The following is a 20054-nucleotide window of genomic DNA, read 5'->3' as shown; positions in this document are numbered from 1 at the left end:
TATAATTATGCTTCTTTCCCATTGGTGAAAAGCCTACCTCTCGCCTGATTTTTTATTCCGAATTTTCACTATATTATTAATACATATTTGATACACACAGTACTAAATATTTTCCCAAGATAACGATCCAAAGCATAAGGGGCATATCGTGCACTTGCAGTAAAGTTATAAATACACTAGCCTAGAATCTCGACATACACATGATTGAAAATGTGTGGGCCTTTTGAAGAAAAGAGTCACTAAAAGGCATCCAAAGAATGCAACAGCATTCAAAACTGCAATAATGGATGAATGGCAGAATATGCCGAACGTATACGATGTAAACAAATTGGTCCATTCCATGAAAAAGCACCTGTAAAATTGTATCATACCAAAGATTAAATTAATCAAAAACTTATTTGCAAATCCCAATCTAAGCCGCCTAGTTTTCTTAGTTCTTAAAGGTTTCTTCAGAGCAACTCTGCTTCTATACCTATTCTCTCGCAATACTCTTTACACGGTTTTTGGATTAACTTGCTTATTGGAAGTACTAGGATATGATAGGATAGGTACGAATCTCGGTGAAACACAAAAATGCAGAAAAACATTTTTCTAATAGCGGTCGCCACTTGGCAGGCAAACCTCCGAATGTATTTCTGCCATGAAAAAGCCCCTTATAAAAAATATCTGGCGTTCAGAGTCGGCTTGAAACTGTAGGTCCCTCCATTTGTGGAACAACATTAAGACGCACACCACAAATAGGAGGAGGAGCACGGTTAGACACCCAAAAAGGGTGTACGAGGCAATTATATATACATATTCATATATAGGATATGAGCACTTACTCTTGGATTCTTATAAACTTCCTTAAGTATTTAACTAACGTCTGTTTTTGGTCGTCCGCTTGTACTCATATTTTCCACAGAGCCGAGTTTCTTATATTTTTACGAAAAATATCAGGTGTGTGCAACTGGCGGCGGTTAGCAAGAGAAAGAAAAGGCTGGCGCGCTTTGTCAAACTCAGCCAAAATCGCGTAAATGGTTATCGCGCCAATTAAGAAGAATAAGGTCGTTTCTTCCGCAACATGCCTCTTTATCAAGGGTTTGAGCAGCTTCGCCGAACATATGTATTTTGTCCTCTTAAATAAAGTCAAGAACCCAATACCCCTCCACTCTTCTTCCTGAACTATATATATATAGTATATATATATATATATATATATATATATTGTAGTAGTATATACATATTATATATATAATTGGCGCGTACACCCTTTTTGGGTCTTTGGCCGAGCTCCCCCTCCTTTTTGTGGTGTGCGTCTTAATGTTGTTCCACAAATGGAGGGACCTACAGTTTCAAGCCGACTCCGAATGGCAAATGGTTTTTATGAGGAGCTTTTTCATGGCAGAAATACATTCGGAGGCTTGCCATTGCCTGCCGAGGAGCGACCGCTATTAGAAAAATGTTTTACTTAATTTTGATCTTTCACCGAGATTCGAACCTACGTTCTCTCTGTGAATTCCGAATGGTAATCACGCACCAACCCATTCGGTTACGGCGGCCGCCTGAGTTTCCTGAATTAAGAACGGAAAATATTATTTAAGAAAATGCTTTAATTTACCTTTAGCCTTGCGAAAGCAAGAAAAGAAATGAAGCAACTGGAAATAAACTTTACTGCCGCCAAATTAAGAAAGGCTTAAATCTTCCAATAACACCCAGACAGATTACCAGTGTTCTTGGCACTTTTTATAACATAGAATGAGCAAAATTGAAGAGCTAACAGCGTCTAATCGCAAAAAAACACAGCATGATTGTCTAAAGGTCGCCAGCAAATACATATAGTATGTATATATATGTACGAGTATATTCATTTGCAGTTGCTTCAACTATTCGCCACTTGACGAAAAGAAGAGGCCAAATATCTCAATTACTACCGCTCAAAACACACTTGTACAGAATGCAAAGGTGGCGCCCATCTCGTACCGCTGTTCTGTGTGACGTCACTACCATTCTTGAGTGAAGATGGCAATGAACTCTGGCTTAATGCCGTTTGAAACCAGCCTGTCACCCTTTACCCAGTTTATTTCGATGAACCCTATCTCGGCGTTCCTTATTAGTTGTTGTTGTTTTATCAGCATAAAAATTCCCATATACGAGGAATGCTGCTGGATTGACAGTTTTTTGCCGGATATAAATCTCGGTCGTTCCGGTAATGTAGAACCGACTGCCGTGGGAACGCTTCTTATTGGTCTGGTGTACTTGGCCGTTGTTGTTCCAGTCATCCTTATGCAAATAACAGAATGCTTTCTGATCATTAGACACCTCATTATATTCTCTTCTATTTTATTTAAAACTCCACACGTTATACTTAATTTAACTTACACATTTTTCTTAAAAAATCAAATTCTACTCATAAGAACAAACAAAACAAAATGAAAGGAATTATAATTCAACTAGCAATTATTTACCCTTTTAGGGACTGTTTAGTGCATTGCCATTCGTGATGTCACAAGCTCTACTCTAATTCTAAATACATACATATGTATGTATATGTAAATAATTAATATTTATTTTAATTTTCTAAGTCAGCCATTAGTTTGAAAACTTTATATGCTCATAGTAGCCGCCACTACCGCCGTTAGTGCTTCCAACCAAATGTTGGTGATGAAGTGGAGGCGTGGACATATTACCCGTTGAGGGTGGTGCCATGGAGGGCAAAAAGATGGGTTTCCGGTCAATAAGTGTAGCACTGCCCATTGACGTTGAGCTGGATGGTAGTGGTGGCGGTGGCGGCGTCATCGCTGAATGATGTTGTTGTTGTTGATGCATGTGCGAGAGAGTCATTGAGCGTAAACCTGCATTGGTAAAGAAAAATACGGAAGGAGTTATTTTCGAGAATAAAAAAAATCAAATATAAAATATTTCTTTAAATTCTTAAAAATAGTGTTGACTTGCAGCCATAAAGAAAACCCCGTTTTAATATTTCACACATTCGCCGGTTACATCAAACAAGATTTTTCGACTTTTAAACGATCTTCATTCAGTTGCTAGACCGAATACATTCTCGTATATGTGCATACAAGCATACTCATACATGCGCACACATACATATGTACATGCATATATGCGTTAAAGGAGTGCGTTTGGCAACATCCCCTGCAAACTGCGCCGACACATGAAACTCGTAAAATTACATATGCACGCATCATCAATCTTGCGTTTCCTCACTACTGCGGCACTTGTGCAACAATTTTATGGATTACTCTGGCGCTTAAGATGCATTTTAGATGTTTGATTGACACGATCGCCATGAAGTTAGCTGCCACTTATATCTTAATACGAGTATGTGTGTGTGTGTGTATTATATGCGCGCAGCACTCAACATCCAGCCTCATCTCAACTTCATATCAAATTATGCAGTGTATTATGCATACTCTTCCCCTCCCCCACAACTCACCATTATCAAGGTTATAAGAGGCGCCAGCACCTCCTCCTACGACCCCACCACCACCTGCCGTACTTGCATACGGATAATTGGCGGCCACCATAGTGGCTGTCGCATAATCCATGCCAGGATTTGAGCTTTGAAGAGCCGCCGAAGTGACGTGCGAGGGGCTGCCAGAGCCGTTCATCAACGCAGACGAGGTCAGTGAGTGCGCCAGTGGCGGTGTGGCACTGTTGTTGCTGCTGTGCAGCACCGAAGAGGCAGCGGCTATGTTTGAGTACTGCGGCAGCGTGGCTTGCGTGTGGGCAGCGTGTGAATTCCAAGCATCGGTGAAGGGTGTAGTGGCGGCGGCGCTGCTAGTGGCGTAGTCATATGTGCCATACGGTTGTGTGGCATAGAAATTGGCATTGTCCTGTGGAAAGCAAATATAATGTTATTAGTGTTATATTTCGTATATCGGATATATTTTTTTCATGAATCGTACCATGCCGGGGTCATATGATGTTGTTGCATAAAAACCGTTTGTGTTCGGGTAGGATTTTACTTTGAGTTTCGATCGATAACCACGCGGTCGCCTGCGTAAACTGGCCTCATCTTCGAACATGTATGCGGAGTTTTGGTCGATTGTCCAGTAATTACCTTTGCCGGGTTTGCCGACACTCATACCCTTCGGCAACTTTTTGAAGCACTCATTGAGGCTAAGATTGTGGCGCACAGAGTTTTTCCAACCCACATATGAACCACGAAAGAATTCGAATCTATAAAGACAGCCATAGTAGAAAAATACAATATTAATTTTTGATAATATTTATAAATAGATAAAATACATTTATTTTTGGCCTCGAAAATTTTGCTTTGCCTGAATAGAAAGAATACGATTAGATGGGATCTTCTAATAAAACTGGATGGGTAGTAAGGGCCAGAGCCAATAATCGGAATCAGTTCCGCAAGAATCATGAATTGGATCAGCGATTATGTAGGCAATCTACATAAAGAGCGTTGGTCCGGTCTAGAACAGTGCAGAACTGCAAAGTGTTTTGTGACAAGTCGGAACAGAAAACTGTCAAACTTTCTACTAAAACTTGGAAGGAAAGACGTTCGGTTGATGGTCGGTATCATTACAGCGCACACCCCCTGGGGTCAGCATATGACCACTATTGGAATCATTGAGGACCCAATGTGCCTGTCGTGCTTGGAGGAGGCGGATAACACTGAGCACTTTCTCTGTGAGTGTCCTGCCTTTGCTAGAGCACGGCTACGAGTATTGGGTTCCGATGTCATAAGAATGAGTAATATTCGTTCTCTAAAACTGGAAGATATCTACAGGTTTGCCAAAGAATCTGGAAAATTCTCACAGGACTAACTATCTCTATCTCTTTGACTATGTACCCTCTTTCCAGAGCTTTAAATACAATGGTCATTTTAGCCTGAGTGTTTTAGGAGACACCAAATCTCTTGGTGCTTCTTGGCTCGACCTTTTCAAATTTCAATTTCAACCAAACACCACGATTGGGGTGAGTTAGTTCGTTGTGTGAAGCCGAGTATTGATAAACATTCTCTTGCAGAAACTACATTTTGAGACTTTATATTAATTTATGCTTCACAATTTAACATGCGGCACTTTTTTTCCATAAGTTTGTTTAGTTTAAATCTCACAAATCCCAATTTTATCAAGCCATTCACTGAATTTTCACAAACTTGTATATTTTCTCCTCCTTGTGTTTGTTTTGATTTGGGAAGGGAGCTGACGTCAGACTTGTTAAAATCATGGAAAAAACTAACTGTTTTGGGAAGGCGCCACAATCAGTACTCAAATTCGCCTTGGTCTTCACTCATGTTGAGTCGTTCTTATCTGTTATCGGTTGCAGAATCGCCCAATTGAGGTGGCAGCCAAAGTGCCCCTCACCATTTTTTTTTTTGCCTTTGCTAAATAGCAAACCTGGTAATTTAGCATTCTTGACGAGCTGTCACAAATAGGCGTCAAAAATAACCGAAGAACACGGTTCCTTTCTAACGTTAGTGTCGTGATACACACATGCAGGAACTTATATCTAAATAAATATAAAGAAGGTAAATTTTGGCGTTAGTGCAAGGTTGATGCTTGAAGCTAATAAATTATGAGGTAATACCTTTTTTTCAGTACAGGGTCGGGCACTCGAAGTGTAACCAACTTCAGACCGCTCGCGCAGCTGATGCACGAATGACAGTCCAGAGTATGGTTTATAAGCGCGGTGAAGCATTTTGCCGAGAGTGAACGCGAAAATAAAAATAATGGATTTAAAACGTAATAGTCTAAAAATCACAACCAGCGATTGTTCGTGAGCGTGAGCTTCTTAAAGTCAATAAATTTTGTGTTTATCGCACATTGATACTGGTAGCATTGCGAAACGTCATGGAAGTGGTTATCAAAAGACTGCAGCGCCACGTGAAATGGTTCAAAAAGTGAAGAAGCGACTTGAGAGAAATCCCCGACGAAGTGCCAATCAAATAGCAAATCAACTGAAAATATTTGACTGTAGCATCCGCCGCATATTGAAAAATGATCTCAAAGTCAAGCCTTACGAGATCAAAAGCACATGACCTCACACCAGAGCAGCAAAAAGTCAGACTTGAGACAGCGAAGGAGTTGCAGAATCGCCCAATTGAGGTGGCATAGCTAAATAGCAAACCTGGTAATTTAGCATTCTTGACGAGCTGCCATAAATAGCCGCCAAAAATAACCGAAGAAAATGGTTCCTTTTTAACGTTAGGGTCGTGATACACACATTTTTCAGGAATTTATATCCAAATAAATATAAAGAAGGTAAATTTTAACGTTAGTGCAAGGTTGAGGCTTGAAGCTAATAAATTATGCCTACCTTTTTTCACTACAGGGTCAGGCACTCAAAGTGTAACCAACTTTAGACCGCTCACGCAGCTGATGCACGGGCATCACTAGCTAAAAGACAGTCCAAAGTATTGTTTATAAGCGCGGTGAAGCATTTTGCCGAGAGTGAACGCGAAAATAAAAATAATGGATTTAAAACGTAATAGTCTAAAAATCACAACCAGCGATTGTTCGTGAGCTTGAGCTTCTTAAAGTCAATAAATTTTGTGTTTATCGCACCATTATTTGTTACATTGATACTGGTAGCATCGCGAAACGTCATGGAAGTGGTAATCAAAAGACTGCAACGCCACGTGAAATGGTTCAAAAAGTGAAGAAGCGACTTGAGAGAAATCCCCGACGAAGTGCCAATCAAATAGCAAATCAACTGAAAATATTTGACTGTAGCATCCGCCGCATATTGAAAAATGATCTCAAAGTCAAGCCTTACGAGATCAAAAGCACATGACCTCACACCAGAGCAGCAAAAAGTCAGACTTGAGACAGCGAAGGAGTTGCTTCGCTTGGCCGAAAGCGGTCAATTTCCGAACATTGTGTTCTTTAACGAGAAAATTTTTCAAATTGAGCAATTCGTAAACTCCCAAAACGATAGGGTTTATTTGACCAACTGAGTCATCGATTGGCCACCAGGAGGCAGCACCCGCCACAGTAATGGTTTTGGCCGCTGTAACCGCAGATGGGCGCTCTCTAATCGTTGTCATCGAGCCTGGCGTCAAGTTAAATGCGTAATATTATCGAGAAAGTATTCTGGAATTTACTTTGAAGCCGTGGGCAGACAAACATTTCGGTGGCTGACCATGGACGTTTCAACAGGACTCGGCACCGTCTCACAAGGTTCAGGTGAACAAAGAATGACTAAAAAACAACGTTCCGAACTTCATAACATCCACACAATGGCCCTCACATGGCTTTGCGTCATTTTGGAGAGCAAGGTCCGAATTTAAAGATTCACCAATCTTGAGCGGCTGAAAAAAGCCATTGTCCGCGAGTGGGCCAAAATACAGGGTGGCTGATGAAAGCCGCTACCAAAAAAAAATTGAATAACTTCTTTTCTTTTTAAGTTATCTGTTCCATTTTTGTTTTAATTTGCAGATTGAACTTTAAAATTTATTAAAATGGATAACTGGGACACGCAAACAAGAATTTGGATAGTGCGCCGCTATCACGCACTGGAGTCCGTAGTTTTGGTACAGAGAGAGTACAGGCGAACTTTCCCATCGAGATAACTCCACTGTTCTCAATAAGGTTTAAATCTGGACTCTGGGTTGGTGTATCTATGGCATGCGCGCTATTATATAGTATAGCAACCACGATCGTACATTATACGCTTCATGCTTCGGACCATTGTCCTGATAAAAATGCAAATCTTCCCCTAGACCAAGTTTTTCTTTACAAAGTGTCAATTTTTCTTTTAAAATGCTAAGATACACAGCTGATTCATAATACGCTCACTATCGTAGGTATGCTGACTGGCCACAATTTGCTAGCGGCGCACGCATACAAAATAGGAATCACAAACAACGATAGCTGCAGATTTCGCAATAAACTGGAGGAGAGAGAAACGTAGAACACCTTCTATGTTCTTTCTCTGCGTTAGCTGGAACCAGTTTAAAATGCTTAGAAGCTTTACAATATGAGAAGTTAGAATGCCTCTCAGGGTTAGAGCTTCAGAATTTACTTAGATTCGTAAAAGACGCAGACGTATTACAAGATGTCTACTACAAAGGAACGTAAGGGTCTAGCTCCATCTGGTAACATTAAGGATCAATAGGTCTATGTGATGGCTTTCAGCCAGCCAGGTCAACCTAACCTAACCTATTGAGTATGTTTCTACAACTGTGGGCAACATTTTCCCCGAAATCATTTTCGGCGATTGTTGTGAATTTCAGTGCACTTAAAAATGGATCCTTTTTGACTTGCCGTAGAATATATTGTTCATCACTCGGAGAGAAAATTTTGTTATTTGCATCTTCTAATTTATTTTTAACACAATGTATAGGTACTCTTTGTTCCGTTTTATGATGTACTGTGCACGGTCGATCGGCTTCGATTTGCAATTGCCGATATTTCCCGAAGCGATTTTTAGTTTTCGTAAAGATGAATAACTAATTTTCGCACTTCAACACTGATTTGTCCTCTTTGTCTGCCCATTTATTTTCTCTTTTTATTATCCACACAATATTCAAGTATGGCAAAGAAGCTTAAGGTTGTCAAAAAAGTCTTGCGGTATTTTTATTGAATTTTCAATTGTTCATAAAATTGGTTATAATAATGCGATTTAAGTCAAATATGCGCCGTTTTGTTTGATGACGAGTTCCCAACGAGATGCCAACTTCATAATGCCCCTCTTATAGAAGCTCGCTTCCCTATTGTCAAAAAACTCGGGGAGCCAATTTTCACAAGACTCTCTTGTGGACAACTTCCGACTACCAAGCTCGTTCGCCATGGACAGAAATAGGTGGTAATCACTTGGTGCGAGATCCGGACTATACGGTGGATGCAAAAGAACCTCCCATCCGAGCTCCCGGAGCTTCTGGCGCGTCACCAAAGATGTGTGTGGCCTGGCGTTGTCCTGATGGAAGACAATTCGGCCTCTGTTTATCAAAGATGGCCTCTTCTGCATGAGTGGTGCATTCAAGCGGTCCAGTTGTTGGCAGTACAGGTCCGAATTGAGCGTTTGGCCATAGGGGAGCAGCTCATAGTGGATGATTCCCCGCCAATCCCACCAAACACACAGAAGAACCTTCCTGGCCGTCAATCCAGGCTTGGCCACCGTCTGGGCAACTTCACCGCTTTTCGACCACGACCGTTTGCGCTTCACGTTGTCGTAAGTGACCCACTTTTCATCGCCAGTCATCATCCGCTTCAAAAACGGGTCGATTTTGTTGCGATTCAGAAGCGATTCGCATGCATCCATACGGGCAAAAATGTTTTTTTGCGTCAAGTCGTGTGGCACCCATACATCGAGCTTCTTTTTGAATCCAAGCTTCTTCAAATGGTTTATAACGGTTTGATGACTCATGCCCAGCTCTTGGCCGATGCTACGGTTGCTACTATGCCGGTCTCTTTCGATCAATTCAGCGATTTTATCGCAATTTTCGACGACAGGCCTTCCGGACCGTGGCGCATCTTCGATCACCTCTGCACCAGAACGAAAACGTTGAAATCATCGTTGTGCGGTGGAAATGGAACCTGTATCGGGTCCATAAACTGCACAAATTTTATTGGCAGTATGAGATGCATTTTTGCCTTTATCGTAGTAGTACTGTAAAATATGCCGTATTTTCTCTTTTTTTTGCTCCATGTTTGCGACGCTATAACTCACGAACGACTAAAAGCAAACAACAATTAATCAAACACGTGTTAGCACGTGAAAAGAGCTTTCCAAAAAGCTCTAGCGTGAACCGATGCGACGAATACAACTAGAACTACGCGCTTGCAAAGACAAGCTTGCGGAAATACCGCAAGACTTTTTTGACAACCTTTATTTGGGACTTCCACGAACTCCACTTTAAAAATATCGTGAACTATAGGCGATTGCAACCAATGCTGCCGGATAAATAATAACTTTACGACTTTGGCTTTTGCATTGAAAATTGCCACAGATTTCAATTACATTGATGTCTGGAGATTGTGAAGGGGTTTCAAGTAGTTTATACATAAGCCACAGACGGGCATCAATTGCCTTATGCTTGGAATCGTTGTCTTGATAGTACTGGAAATTGCCCTTAATTCCCAACTTTTCAGCACTTTGGACCAAATTTTCTTTCATAATTGTTAGGAATTGTTTGTGGTTTATATTGCCGTTAATGAAGCACAAATTTCTAATACCAGCAGCGGACATATCCGTATCATATCTAACATATCCAACCCCATACCATTATCGACCCACCCCCATGTTTAATTGTTGGACGTACATTTTCCCCAGCAACTATTCATTAGGTCTTCTCCACACATTTGATTGTCCATCTGACCCAAATGTGTTAAACTTGCTTTCATCTGTAAATAAAACGTGATTCCAGCACTCGAAATCCTTATCCCCATGACGCTTTGCGAACTTTATTCTTTTGTATCGGTAAATCTCGTTGATGAAAGGTTTTTTCGTGCAACTCTTCCGTTATAATCATTTTTTCGCAACGGTATACATTAGGGCGGGTCGATTTAAAAATCGCTCATTGCTCTGTGAAAATCGTATTCTAGGGATCAAAATAAGAAACTTTGCCGAAGGAACCATACCTCTAAAACGAATTCTGATGTCCCCCAATTTGGGTCGAACGAAAAATCCCACTTTGACCCATTTAGAGTGCTCCAATCGAGTCCAAATGTATGACCGACCCACACTAACTTTGGACGGCCGACCCAACCATGCCAGTGGCACACCCTCTGGAACTCCACTGGGGGGTTCCCCATACAATCATTTCAAAATATCACCATTTTTGGCCTTTACATGAGAAAAGAAACTAAAAAGTTCGACCCAAATTGGGGGACATCAGAATTCGTTTTAGAGGTATGGTTCCTTCGGCAAAGTTTCTTATTTTGATCCCTAGAGTATGATTTTCACAGAGCAATGGGCGATTTTTTTGCCTCCCCACAAAAGTCACTAAAAGTTCGACCCAAATTGGGGGACATCAGAAGTTTCTTATTTTGATCCCTAGAATATAATTTTCACAGAGCAATGGGCGTTTTTTTTGCCTCCCGGTTAATATTAAGGTGTTGGGCGGCGCCTGTTGCGAGCTGGATTTTTGTTAATTTGTTGCACTATCCAACGTTCATCTGTATCCGAAAACAGTTTTGGTCGTCCCGATTACTTCTTATTATTCACGGATTTTCTTTCTTTGAAACGTTTTATCACGTCGTATTCAGTTGAACGGGTCTATCCACTATTTCTGCGACTTCCGAAACGGTTTTACCCTTTTCGTGATAACTAATAATTAAATTTCTGATTTGAATTGAGCTTTGTCCACGCTTTCTACCCAAGTTTATAATTTGGACTTTTATTCAAAAAACACGACTGAAATTTTATTTAAATTTATTACGAGTAGTTCTTTCTTTGCACTATTCTACCGAGAGCAAATCAATTATGGGATTCCCCGGTTTAAAGGGCCAAACAATCGCAATAATGCCAGATGTCCGACTTCTTTTTTGACACGAATTTCGCGAATGCTGCATGATACATTTTTTATAACAAGAAGGGTAATGGATTCGTAAATTATTATTACTATTTTCAAAATCCTATTTGAATACCCAAAGGAAAAATATAAAAATAAAAATATTTAACTTGCATTTCTTACAAAAAATTTAAATTGAAACTGCATGCTATGTATGTCCGAGTTCTTTATTGAGCCACTGTAACTAATAAAAGGTGAACCATTGGCCGGTTGCTTTTTAAAGTTCTATGAAAATGTCTTTTAATGTTTTCAAATAATTTTTAGTTTATTGCAAAGAGTAAGTCTTCCAATAAATTGTAGAATGTGACATCATTTCCAAAGCTGAAGCCTTGCTCTGGCTCTAAATCCGTAGTAATACATTTCAGCGTAAATGGAGTACACGCATAAAAAATGATTCCAATGAAAGCTCCACAAAAGCCTTGGATTTTGACCAATAAAAACTTATTTAGCAAAATTTAATAAACAAAGCCATGATTTTAAATGTCATTAAGAATCTATACCCAAATATATGTATGTATGTAAGTAAATACACTTGAAGTGACCACACAAACAACTGAACTGGGGCGAAGTGGCACCCATAGCGCCTATGACAAACCAGAAATATTTATGCACAAATATAAACAATCAAAACAACAAACAACACAACGGAAAGCAGAAATTTACATAAACTTAAATTTTTGTTTTTGTTAGAACTATAGATTTTATTTAAGTAAACACGGCAACTGCCACCTAGAGACGACTGGGACATCAGTCAGTGCACGCATTGGCACGAACGAAAAAAGTAAACGCACGAGTCGACTTCTTGGTTTCGCTTTAATTTCAGGAATATGAGAAATTATTATAGGCTTGAAAGCTTGTATGTGTACATACTCGTACGTATGTATGTGTACATAAATACGTACATATGTATGTGAACCGTGCACAATCATATGCTGGGGTGAATTGGTACCAACTTGTATGCTTGACACAAAGCCCATGAGAAGAGCAATGAAAGCTTCAAATTCGGACCCACTCAAATTCTTGTGAAAATAAACGCTTTTTCAGCTTAAATTTCAATTGAGGGCGAATATCGTTCAAAGAGTATTGTGTTTTTGAAAGACAGTAAATTTATTAGTGAAAGAAAATGATTAGTCTTGTTTTATTCTCCTAACTTAAACCGCAGATACTGAAGAATGAAAATCGCACATATTCAGCATAAATCAAGCATTCAAAGCTTTGCCCCTTCTAAAACCACCTAAAATAGCCAAACCGAAAAAAATGAGTATTTGTATGCCAGGGAAGAGAGAGAGACATGGGAGAAAACTACTTTTTCAAAATCATTTCGCTAACAAAAATGTTTTCTCGTGTTAACAATCGAATAGTGTGAAAGTTTGTATGGAAGTTATTTTCTCATTTTCAGTAACCAGTTTTGAAAAGTAAATTTGAAAAGATCAGAACATAAATCAATTTGAAAAGTTAGGTTAGGTTAAGTTGGTGAAAAGAAGACTCAATACCTTGTCATTGGTCCTCCATGACTATGTTACAGCAAATCAGCTCAGTTGAAAAGGTGGTTGTAAAAATCCCGCAGCGAATTGTACTTGAGCCCACCCAGAGTGGAGGAAATCTACACAGAAAGTGTGCAGTTATCTAAAATTAATTTTCCCCTCTGTAACTTTTCCCCCTGCGGGTTAGGGGATTGAATTTGCCCGAGGTAACGGATGCCTGTCCTAAGAGGCGACTAAAAACCACACCTCAGCCTGTTATTTATGAGTTAACTCAACGATAGGAGGCTGAGCGAAACAGAAACGGCTTGGTGACGATGGGAACACTGTCGCCGTTGGAGCGTTCAACCACCTAACAGTGCATAATTTTGCATTTGCTTGTCGTGCTTGTGTGTCATTCCGCAATTCGGGTTTGGCTCCACGTGCAAGTGATTGTAACTCAACAGAGACTCAATCTGCTCTTAGGCGCATTCTTTTGGAGTCGTTAACGATCCCCTTTGATGCCCAGGCAAGGTCGGTTATAGCAAGTGCCTTATCGCGGTATACCGGCTCCGCCGCGGCGGACCATTTCCTTCTGTGCATACTCGTGGGACCAAAATTTAATAACATTAAACTGGGGAGGATGCAAAGGACTGCATGCATTGGCATCACCGGAGCATGTAAAACTTGCCCCAGTGCTGCCCTGATCCCTGTCCTTTTGCGCTTACTTCCCATCGACTTTTTCGTTATTTCCATCGCAGCTCAAAGTGCAATCAGGTTAAAAGAAATTGGCCTCTGGAGGCAATCTCTCAAGGGAATGGTAGCATTTTCCGGCAGTTAACACCATATTTTTCCGAATCCAATCGACCTCCTCAATTACATCAACAGCTCTGGCTGGCTGTAGATATCTGCCTGTTGAAGGTGTCATAGTGGTATCAAAACGGCGCTTTAGTGCTACTTGAGGAGTACCAGACCGGCACTACAATCATTTCACCTAACTACCTACCTAACTTCTGAAATGGTCATTGTAAGCTATCTACATCAAGCTAAGCTTTCTGCCGTTTTCGAATTAGATCAACACCTAATAATCCTTGAAATGCCAACCCTGGGCTTCGCTAAAAAAATAGGAAAAGTTCTGTCAGAACATTTAAGTGTTGCTGTATTAAATGATATGCAATATTAATCAAATGTTGGCTAGAATATCAAGAAAATATTTATGTTTTCCATTCATTTTTCTTAGAAATATTTTATTATTTTTCTAGAAATGTTTTTGTTTTCGTCTTTAAATATATATCGGTTTTTTTAGCTCTATGAGAACTACCGATATCGTTAACTATGATAGCTGCGAATAACAAAATGTGTGAACAGAAAAGATTTGGCAAGTCTTTATGAATCGTTTAACGCCAGAAAAACGATCCAAATAGTGGAAATTTACTTTGAAAAAAAATAATAAAAATTTGTTCAGGAAGTCCGTCGATCTTCGGCAGCATCATCAGTCCCCATTTCCGTCGAAATGAGGAAGGAGCTGCCATTATGTAGAGTATACATGTTTTAACCGTTGAATCAACACGTTGTGCAATGAGGTGGACGGCTGATTAGTACACATGTTCTAACATGATATACAAGGCGTTGTTCAACTTTATTATTCTCATATTTGTAGTGTTGAACGTTTCGCAAAATACTGGAATCAAGTGGAATTTGTTCAATAGTAATAATTGATGAAATTTTATTTTATTTATTTTTTTATCATTTAGTATATATTTATTTATTATATATGTTTTCTTTTCGATTTTTTAATTTAAAAAAAAAATTTTTTTTATTTTTTAAACATTATTTATATTTTAAAAAATCATTAAATCAATTTTTTTTTATTTAAAAAATCGAAAAAAAATAATATATACCTATACTTAAAGATAAATAAAATAAAAATTTCATCAATTATTGTTCTAAAAAACCATTAAAAAATTTGTATTTTTTATTAAAAAAAAAACATTAAAATTTTTTTATTAAATTATTATTTTTTATTTGTGTTTAATTTATTTTCTGTGTAAATAACTAAAAAGTAAAATGCAAACAAAGTAGGGTTGTACAATCTGCCTGTACACGTTCCAACTCGTTATACAACCACTAACTCCGCCCACCAAAAATTTAAAATTTTAATTTTCATGCAACTTTTGGACCAACATGTATGTACATACCTACATGAGAAAATTTATCAAAGAAAGTCACGTGGGCTTCAACCGTTGCGTAATAATCTGGAGGAGCGAAATGGTTTGTTTCCTCCGTTCAAAAGTCATTCATAAAAAAAAACGTTTATATTGTTGCTCCTTTCAATAGCCAAATGGACATATGTAAGTAAAGGCACTTAGGGGTCGAACTTCCTTCTTTCACTTTCTCTTTACACATCGTAATATATGTACATATTTTAACTGTATTTGTCAAAAAAAAAACTCGCTGAATATGTATTGGCTATAACTTCAAATTATTGTTAATAAAAATGTATTCAATGTTTGTGTGACAAGCGAAAAATGAACTGAAAGCTGCTTCGCAATGTCATTCTACTTTACTATTCATTAGCATATTTATAATGTTTTTAAACTACTGATAACTTTTATTGCCAATATCAAAGTTATAATTTCAAATGCTCTTTTCTCCGATTACATTCACTTTTACCCCTCGCATCAAACCGAATGGTAAACTAAATCAAAACAACAAAAAGTAAAAAGGAATTTCATATTCTAAAGTTATTGTCAATTAATTTCCAGCAAAGCGCAAAATAATGCGGAACACTTTCTACTTTAGTAACTTTAGAACGGGTGATTGTGCTTGTATAACTGTTTATTTTAACCGTCATCATAGTTTGGGAAAAAATTGTCGCTCTGTTAAGTGTAATTTGTAAAAGTATAATAATAATAAAGGGTATTTCAAAACACGCGCCTAGATATTGTTTTAAAATAAAACATGTGAAAATTTAGATTCTTTCAGGCTTCACTATTTATATTCAAAGATCTTAACAATTATATCTAAAACATGGCATAGTTTAATTGGCCACCATGAGCATGTCTGCAGGTAAAATCCGTCAAACAGTCAATTCTTCTTTATGACTGGCGCGCAGAGAAGGCCTTCCTCTTCCTCTACTACCACCAGTTGGTACCGCATTGAATACTTTGACCCGATTTACACGAGGAGACATCTGGAAGGGAGACACTGGAAATTCTCTTTTGATGTTTCATTCGCGTTCACACGGGTAAAAATGTTTCCGCGACATTTTGACATTTAATACTTTAGCATCGTCTGGTTCGGATGTATTCTAGCACGCGCTTACATGTAAAGCAGAGAGCGTTCGACAAATATATGAATGAAAAATGCAAACTGCAAACAAATAATAAATAATTTGTTGTTTTTTTTTATTGAAATATATTTATAAATTCTTATACTTGAATAAAAAAAATTAAATTAAAAATACTTCATATGTAAATAATTAACTTAAAATTAACTTGAGTATCTAGAAATGCAGGGAAAAATTAGAAATCAACATAAACATGTCCCATAACTATTTTAAATTATACCTACTTTACTAGCAAAAATAATCGTGCATTTCTCAAGCAGCGTTCGGATGTTTGTCATCGTTGTTATCTTCCGTTTGATTGAAAACCAACACGTAACTCAGAACCTTCTCCCACAAAAGGAGAAAACGAATGAAGCAACTGTCAAAAATTGGAAAGATTGGAAATACGAATAAGAAGAGCAAAGCGTGTCGCCGAGTACGGGAGACAAAATCCCTTCTCTCTTCCCCGACCGTCCTTCACCCCCGAACAAAATGTTTCCCTTCCAGATGTCTCCTCGTGTAAATCGGGTCTTTCTAAGCCGGAACGTTTCTACACATTCGAATGCCATGAACCAACTGAGGGAACCGCTGGATCTTCATTCATCAACATAAAAAACACGTACCTGATGATCGAAGGATTTTTTTCAATAATTTCGATTTTTTTCTAAACAATTAAATCTGAAAAATATTTCCTCAGGCCGCCATATTGTTAATTTTGAAAGAAAAAAAGTTTCGATCAGGCACAAGATTATCTAATAATAAAACTAATTTCTCGTATCCGATTGATTTTAGATGAATCTAGAAGGACTTGTGATGATCCCCGCAAGGGACTTCTGGAGAAACGGGCTCCACACAAACAGCGATAACTTTACATTTATAATTTTTTTTTTTCAAAGTAGTACTTGTTGACAAGAAAGATTCTTCGTTGGATTCAAGGCTGACATTGTTATCGGTGTTGATGCTGATTCCTAAATAAACAAATGCTCTTACAATCCCGAAATCATAATTGTCAACAGTGCGTGGGGGTCTATACGCGAGGCGCATTTGATGATAGTCAATTCATGAATGCCTAATTATTGACAATGCCGAGATATCGATGTTGAAGGTTATTCATCAACACTTTGCGCCACGGCAGCAATATTCTGAACAGAACGCCAAGTTTTAGGTCTGCCAGTTCTTTTTCTATCCTCGACAAAATCGGTTTCTTGAAGTTTGTTCACCAACTTTTGAGTTGTTCGACTCAAGAGGACGATTATTACCATCAAACAAATTACGAATTTTGCGATATGTGGATAACTGGATAATTACCCATTTTGTACCGAATAATATTAATTTATCCAATTACCCATAACTACCCCAATAATTCTGTTTTCGATGATTTGTTTGCATCACTTATTTTGTGCTTACATTTTAGAGTGACATATTGAAATAATTAATTATATTTGGCAAAATGTCAGGAATACAGTGCAATTAGTATTCAAGGTGTGTTGCAAAACGGGAATTTAGTGCCATATTGAATCAGTAATTGATGACACAAAATACCACTTTTGTGATAGAGAATTACGTTCCATTTTTGTAATATAATATGTATTAATATTGGGCGGCCGCCGTAGCCGAATGGGTTGGTGCGTGATTACCATTCGGAATTCACAGAGAGGTCGTTGGTTCGAATCTCGGTGAAAGCAAAATTAATAAAAACATTTTTCTAATAGCGGTCGCCCCTCGGCAGGCAATGACAAACCTCCGAGTGTATTTCTGCCATGAAAAAGCGCCTCATAAAAATATCTGCCGTTCGGAGTCGGCTTGAAACTGTAGGTCCCTCCATTTGTGGAACAACATCAAGACGCACGCCACAAATAGGAGGAGGAGCTCGGCCAAACACCTAACAGAAGTGTACGCGCCAATTATTTATTTATTTTTATTAATATTAGGAACAAAACGCGTCGATGCTACTCATATCGACTATTTCTGGCCTATTTTGGCACGCGCATCGCGAGCCTAAAAATTACCGCTAAAACTTACTTTCTATTCCAAAAAATTAATAAATATTTATAAATTTATTGGCTTAGCACTACTGCACCTATTTCTTTGCTCGCTCAAAGTGTCTCATACAGCAAAAAATCACTACTTCAAGAAAAAAAATCGTAACATTTGACTTATTCAAAACCGAAACTTGTATCGCCCAAGATGCAAAATAGAAGATATGAGGCTTTGGGGAAGCGCGTCATACTATTTCTGTGATCGCATGTATGTATGTGTGTATGTATGTATGCATGTATGTATGTACTATATGTATGTACCACGCCTTTGAACCTCATAGTAAATGACTTCTTTAATTTAAACCATTCCACATCTGCTTACCTTTTCTGAAGGAAGCTATAGATCTCACTAAGCGTTAGTTTCCCCGTTGGTGATTCCTTGATCGCCATCGCGATCATATTAATGTAACTTAACGCGGGTTTTTCCGGTCGCCTGGCACCGGATTTTTTCGTCGTATCAGGCGGTGCGAGCTCCTGCGTTGATGATGCAGTTGACTGCTGCTGCTGCTGCTGTTGTTGTTGTTGCTGCTGATTATGTTGTTGGGTTTGTTGGGATTGCTGTTGTCCCAACGCACCACCTTCACTGTGATTACTATGCACCGACTTAGCCGGTGACGAACTATTCGAATAGGACATCGTCTCAGTTGTGGCACACAATTGCCCAGAAACACTATGAGAACTGGTTATAACACCTGACGCACTAGACACTGAGGGCATACCGACATTTTGTATACGTTGCAAAGATTGCGTCAAAAGATCATTTGAGCCTGTATCCGTGGATACAGGTATTGCTGAAGGCGGAGGCGGATGGTCATTGTCGTTATGTGGCAAAAACTCTGAAGTATTAAAAATGGTATTACTGGTGCAATATTTTATGGTGGGCGTATAATGCGGATTCATTTGCTGTCCCAAGTCCACCATTTTTGATGCAATAACACGATTTTGTGTAGCCGCATAATGCTGCAGCTCAACATCCGACGGCGTTTTGATGCCTTCATTGTGTGGTGATGAGTTGGGTGATGGCGGCATCAGCATGCCAATGCCATTTTCATTTGATGAATTCGGTGAGGCACACATAGTGTGCAGTGATGTAAGACCATATGACGCGGCCTCTGAGACATGAACTGACGGTTGAGTCATCATGGTCGCATAATATTTGCGATCTAAATAATTGAGGTCAGGCTTCTCCTCTTGCAGTTCAGGTGATTCCTGCGCCATGCGCAGCATAGACGTTTGTTCACTGTACGTGAGAGGTGTGAAATTTGGTGTGGATAAGATGTTCGAGGGCAGATTGCGATAAATGCTGCTGTGATGAGGTAAATGTGACGAGTGATGCAGGCCATTAAGATTGGCCGAGTGACTGTTTGAATCCATAACTTCCTCGCTTTTTATCATTTTATTTGTATTATTACACTCGACAACTGTTAGTCATTAGGAAAATAAAGGCGGCGAATTATATTCTTATAACACAAGTGGGCTCATAAACTGAGTTTGAAGTGACTAATTTTAAATTTTAAATTTTTAATGCTTTTTGCGTGAAATAAACACTTTCCACTCTTCAAATGGCGTATAGAATATGTAAAAATATGCTGAGTTATGTTTGTTGTTATATTCTTAAATTTGCATATATTCCATTTGGTAATTCTTTTTTTCACTAATTGCGCGTAGATCGTACAGTATTTACGCGATTTTGTACTTTTCTCTTACGCTATTCTCGATCAACTGAATCTATTGAATCAACGGAATCT

General features: G+C 38.7%; 1 protein-coding gene across 1 annotated transcript; it reads right to left on the bottom strand.

Moving 5' to 3' along the window:
* Positions 1-2366: 2366 nt before the first annotated feature.
* On the bottom strand, positions 2367-19797 carry LOC129241256 (forkhead box protein biniou). Its single transcript, XM_054877500.1, has 4 exons — positions 18629-19797; positions 3909-4182; positions 3437-3836; positions 2367-2834 (listed from the first exon to the last, which is right to left on the bottom strand). The coding sequence occupies exons 1-4, from the start codon at positions 19699-19701 to the stop codon at positions 2572-2574; spliced, it is 2010 nt and encodes a 669-aa protein (XP_054733475.1). The 5' UTR covers positions 19702-19797; the 3' UTR covers positions 2367-2571.
* Between the last annotated feature and the right edge of the window lie 257 nt (positions 19798-20054).

Source organism: Anastrepha obliqua, chromosome 3 (assembly GCF_027943255.1).
Source record: "Anastrepha obliqua isolate idAnaObli1 chromosome 3, idAnaObli1_1.0, whole genome shotgun sequence".
NCBI lineage: Eukaryota > Metazoa > Arthropoda > Insecta > Diptera > Tephritidae > Anastrepha > Anastrepha obliqua.
The sequence above is the reverse complement of the archived record's forward strand: the minus strand, read 5'-3'. Positions and strand labels throughout refer to the sequence as shown.

What these genes read in the sequence shown, in the direction of transcription:
- LOC129241256 (XM_054877500.1), bottom strand. Translation starts at nt 19,701, where the DNA reads ATGATAAAAAGCGAGGAAGTTATGGATTCAAACAGTCACTCGGCCAAT. An exon ending in TATAGCTTCCTTCAGAAAAG is followed by an intron (nt 4,183 to 18,628) that starts GTAAGCAGATGT and finishes CTGTCTTTATAG; the next exon opens with ATTCGAATTCTTTCGTGGTT. An exon ending in CTCTTATAACCTTGATAATG is followed by an intron (nt 2,835 to 3,436) that starts GTGAGTTGTGGG and finishes TTACCAATGCAG; the next exon opens with GTTTACGCTCAATGACTCTC.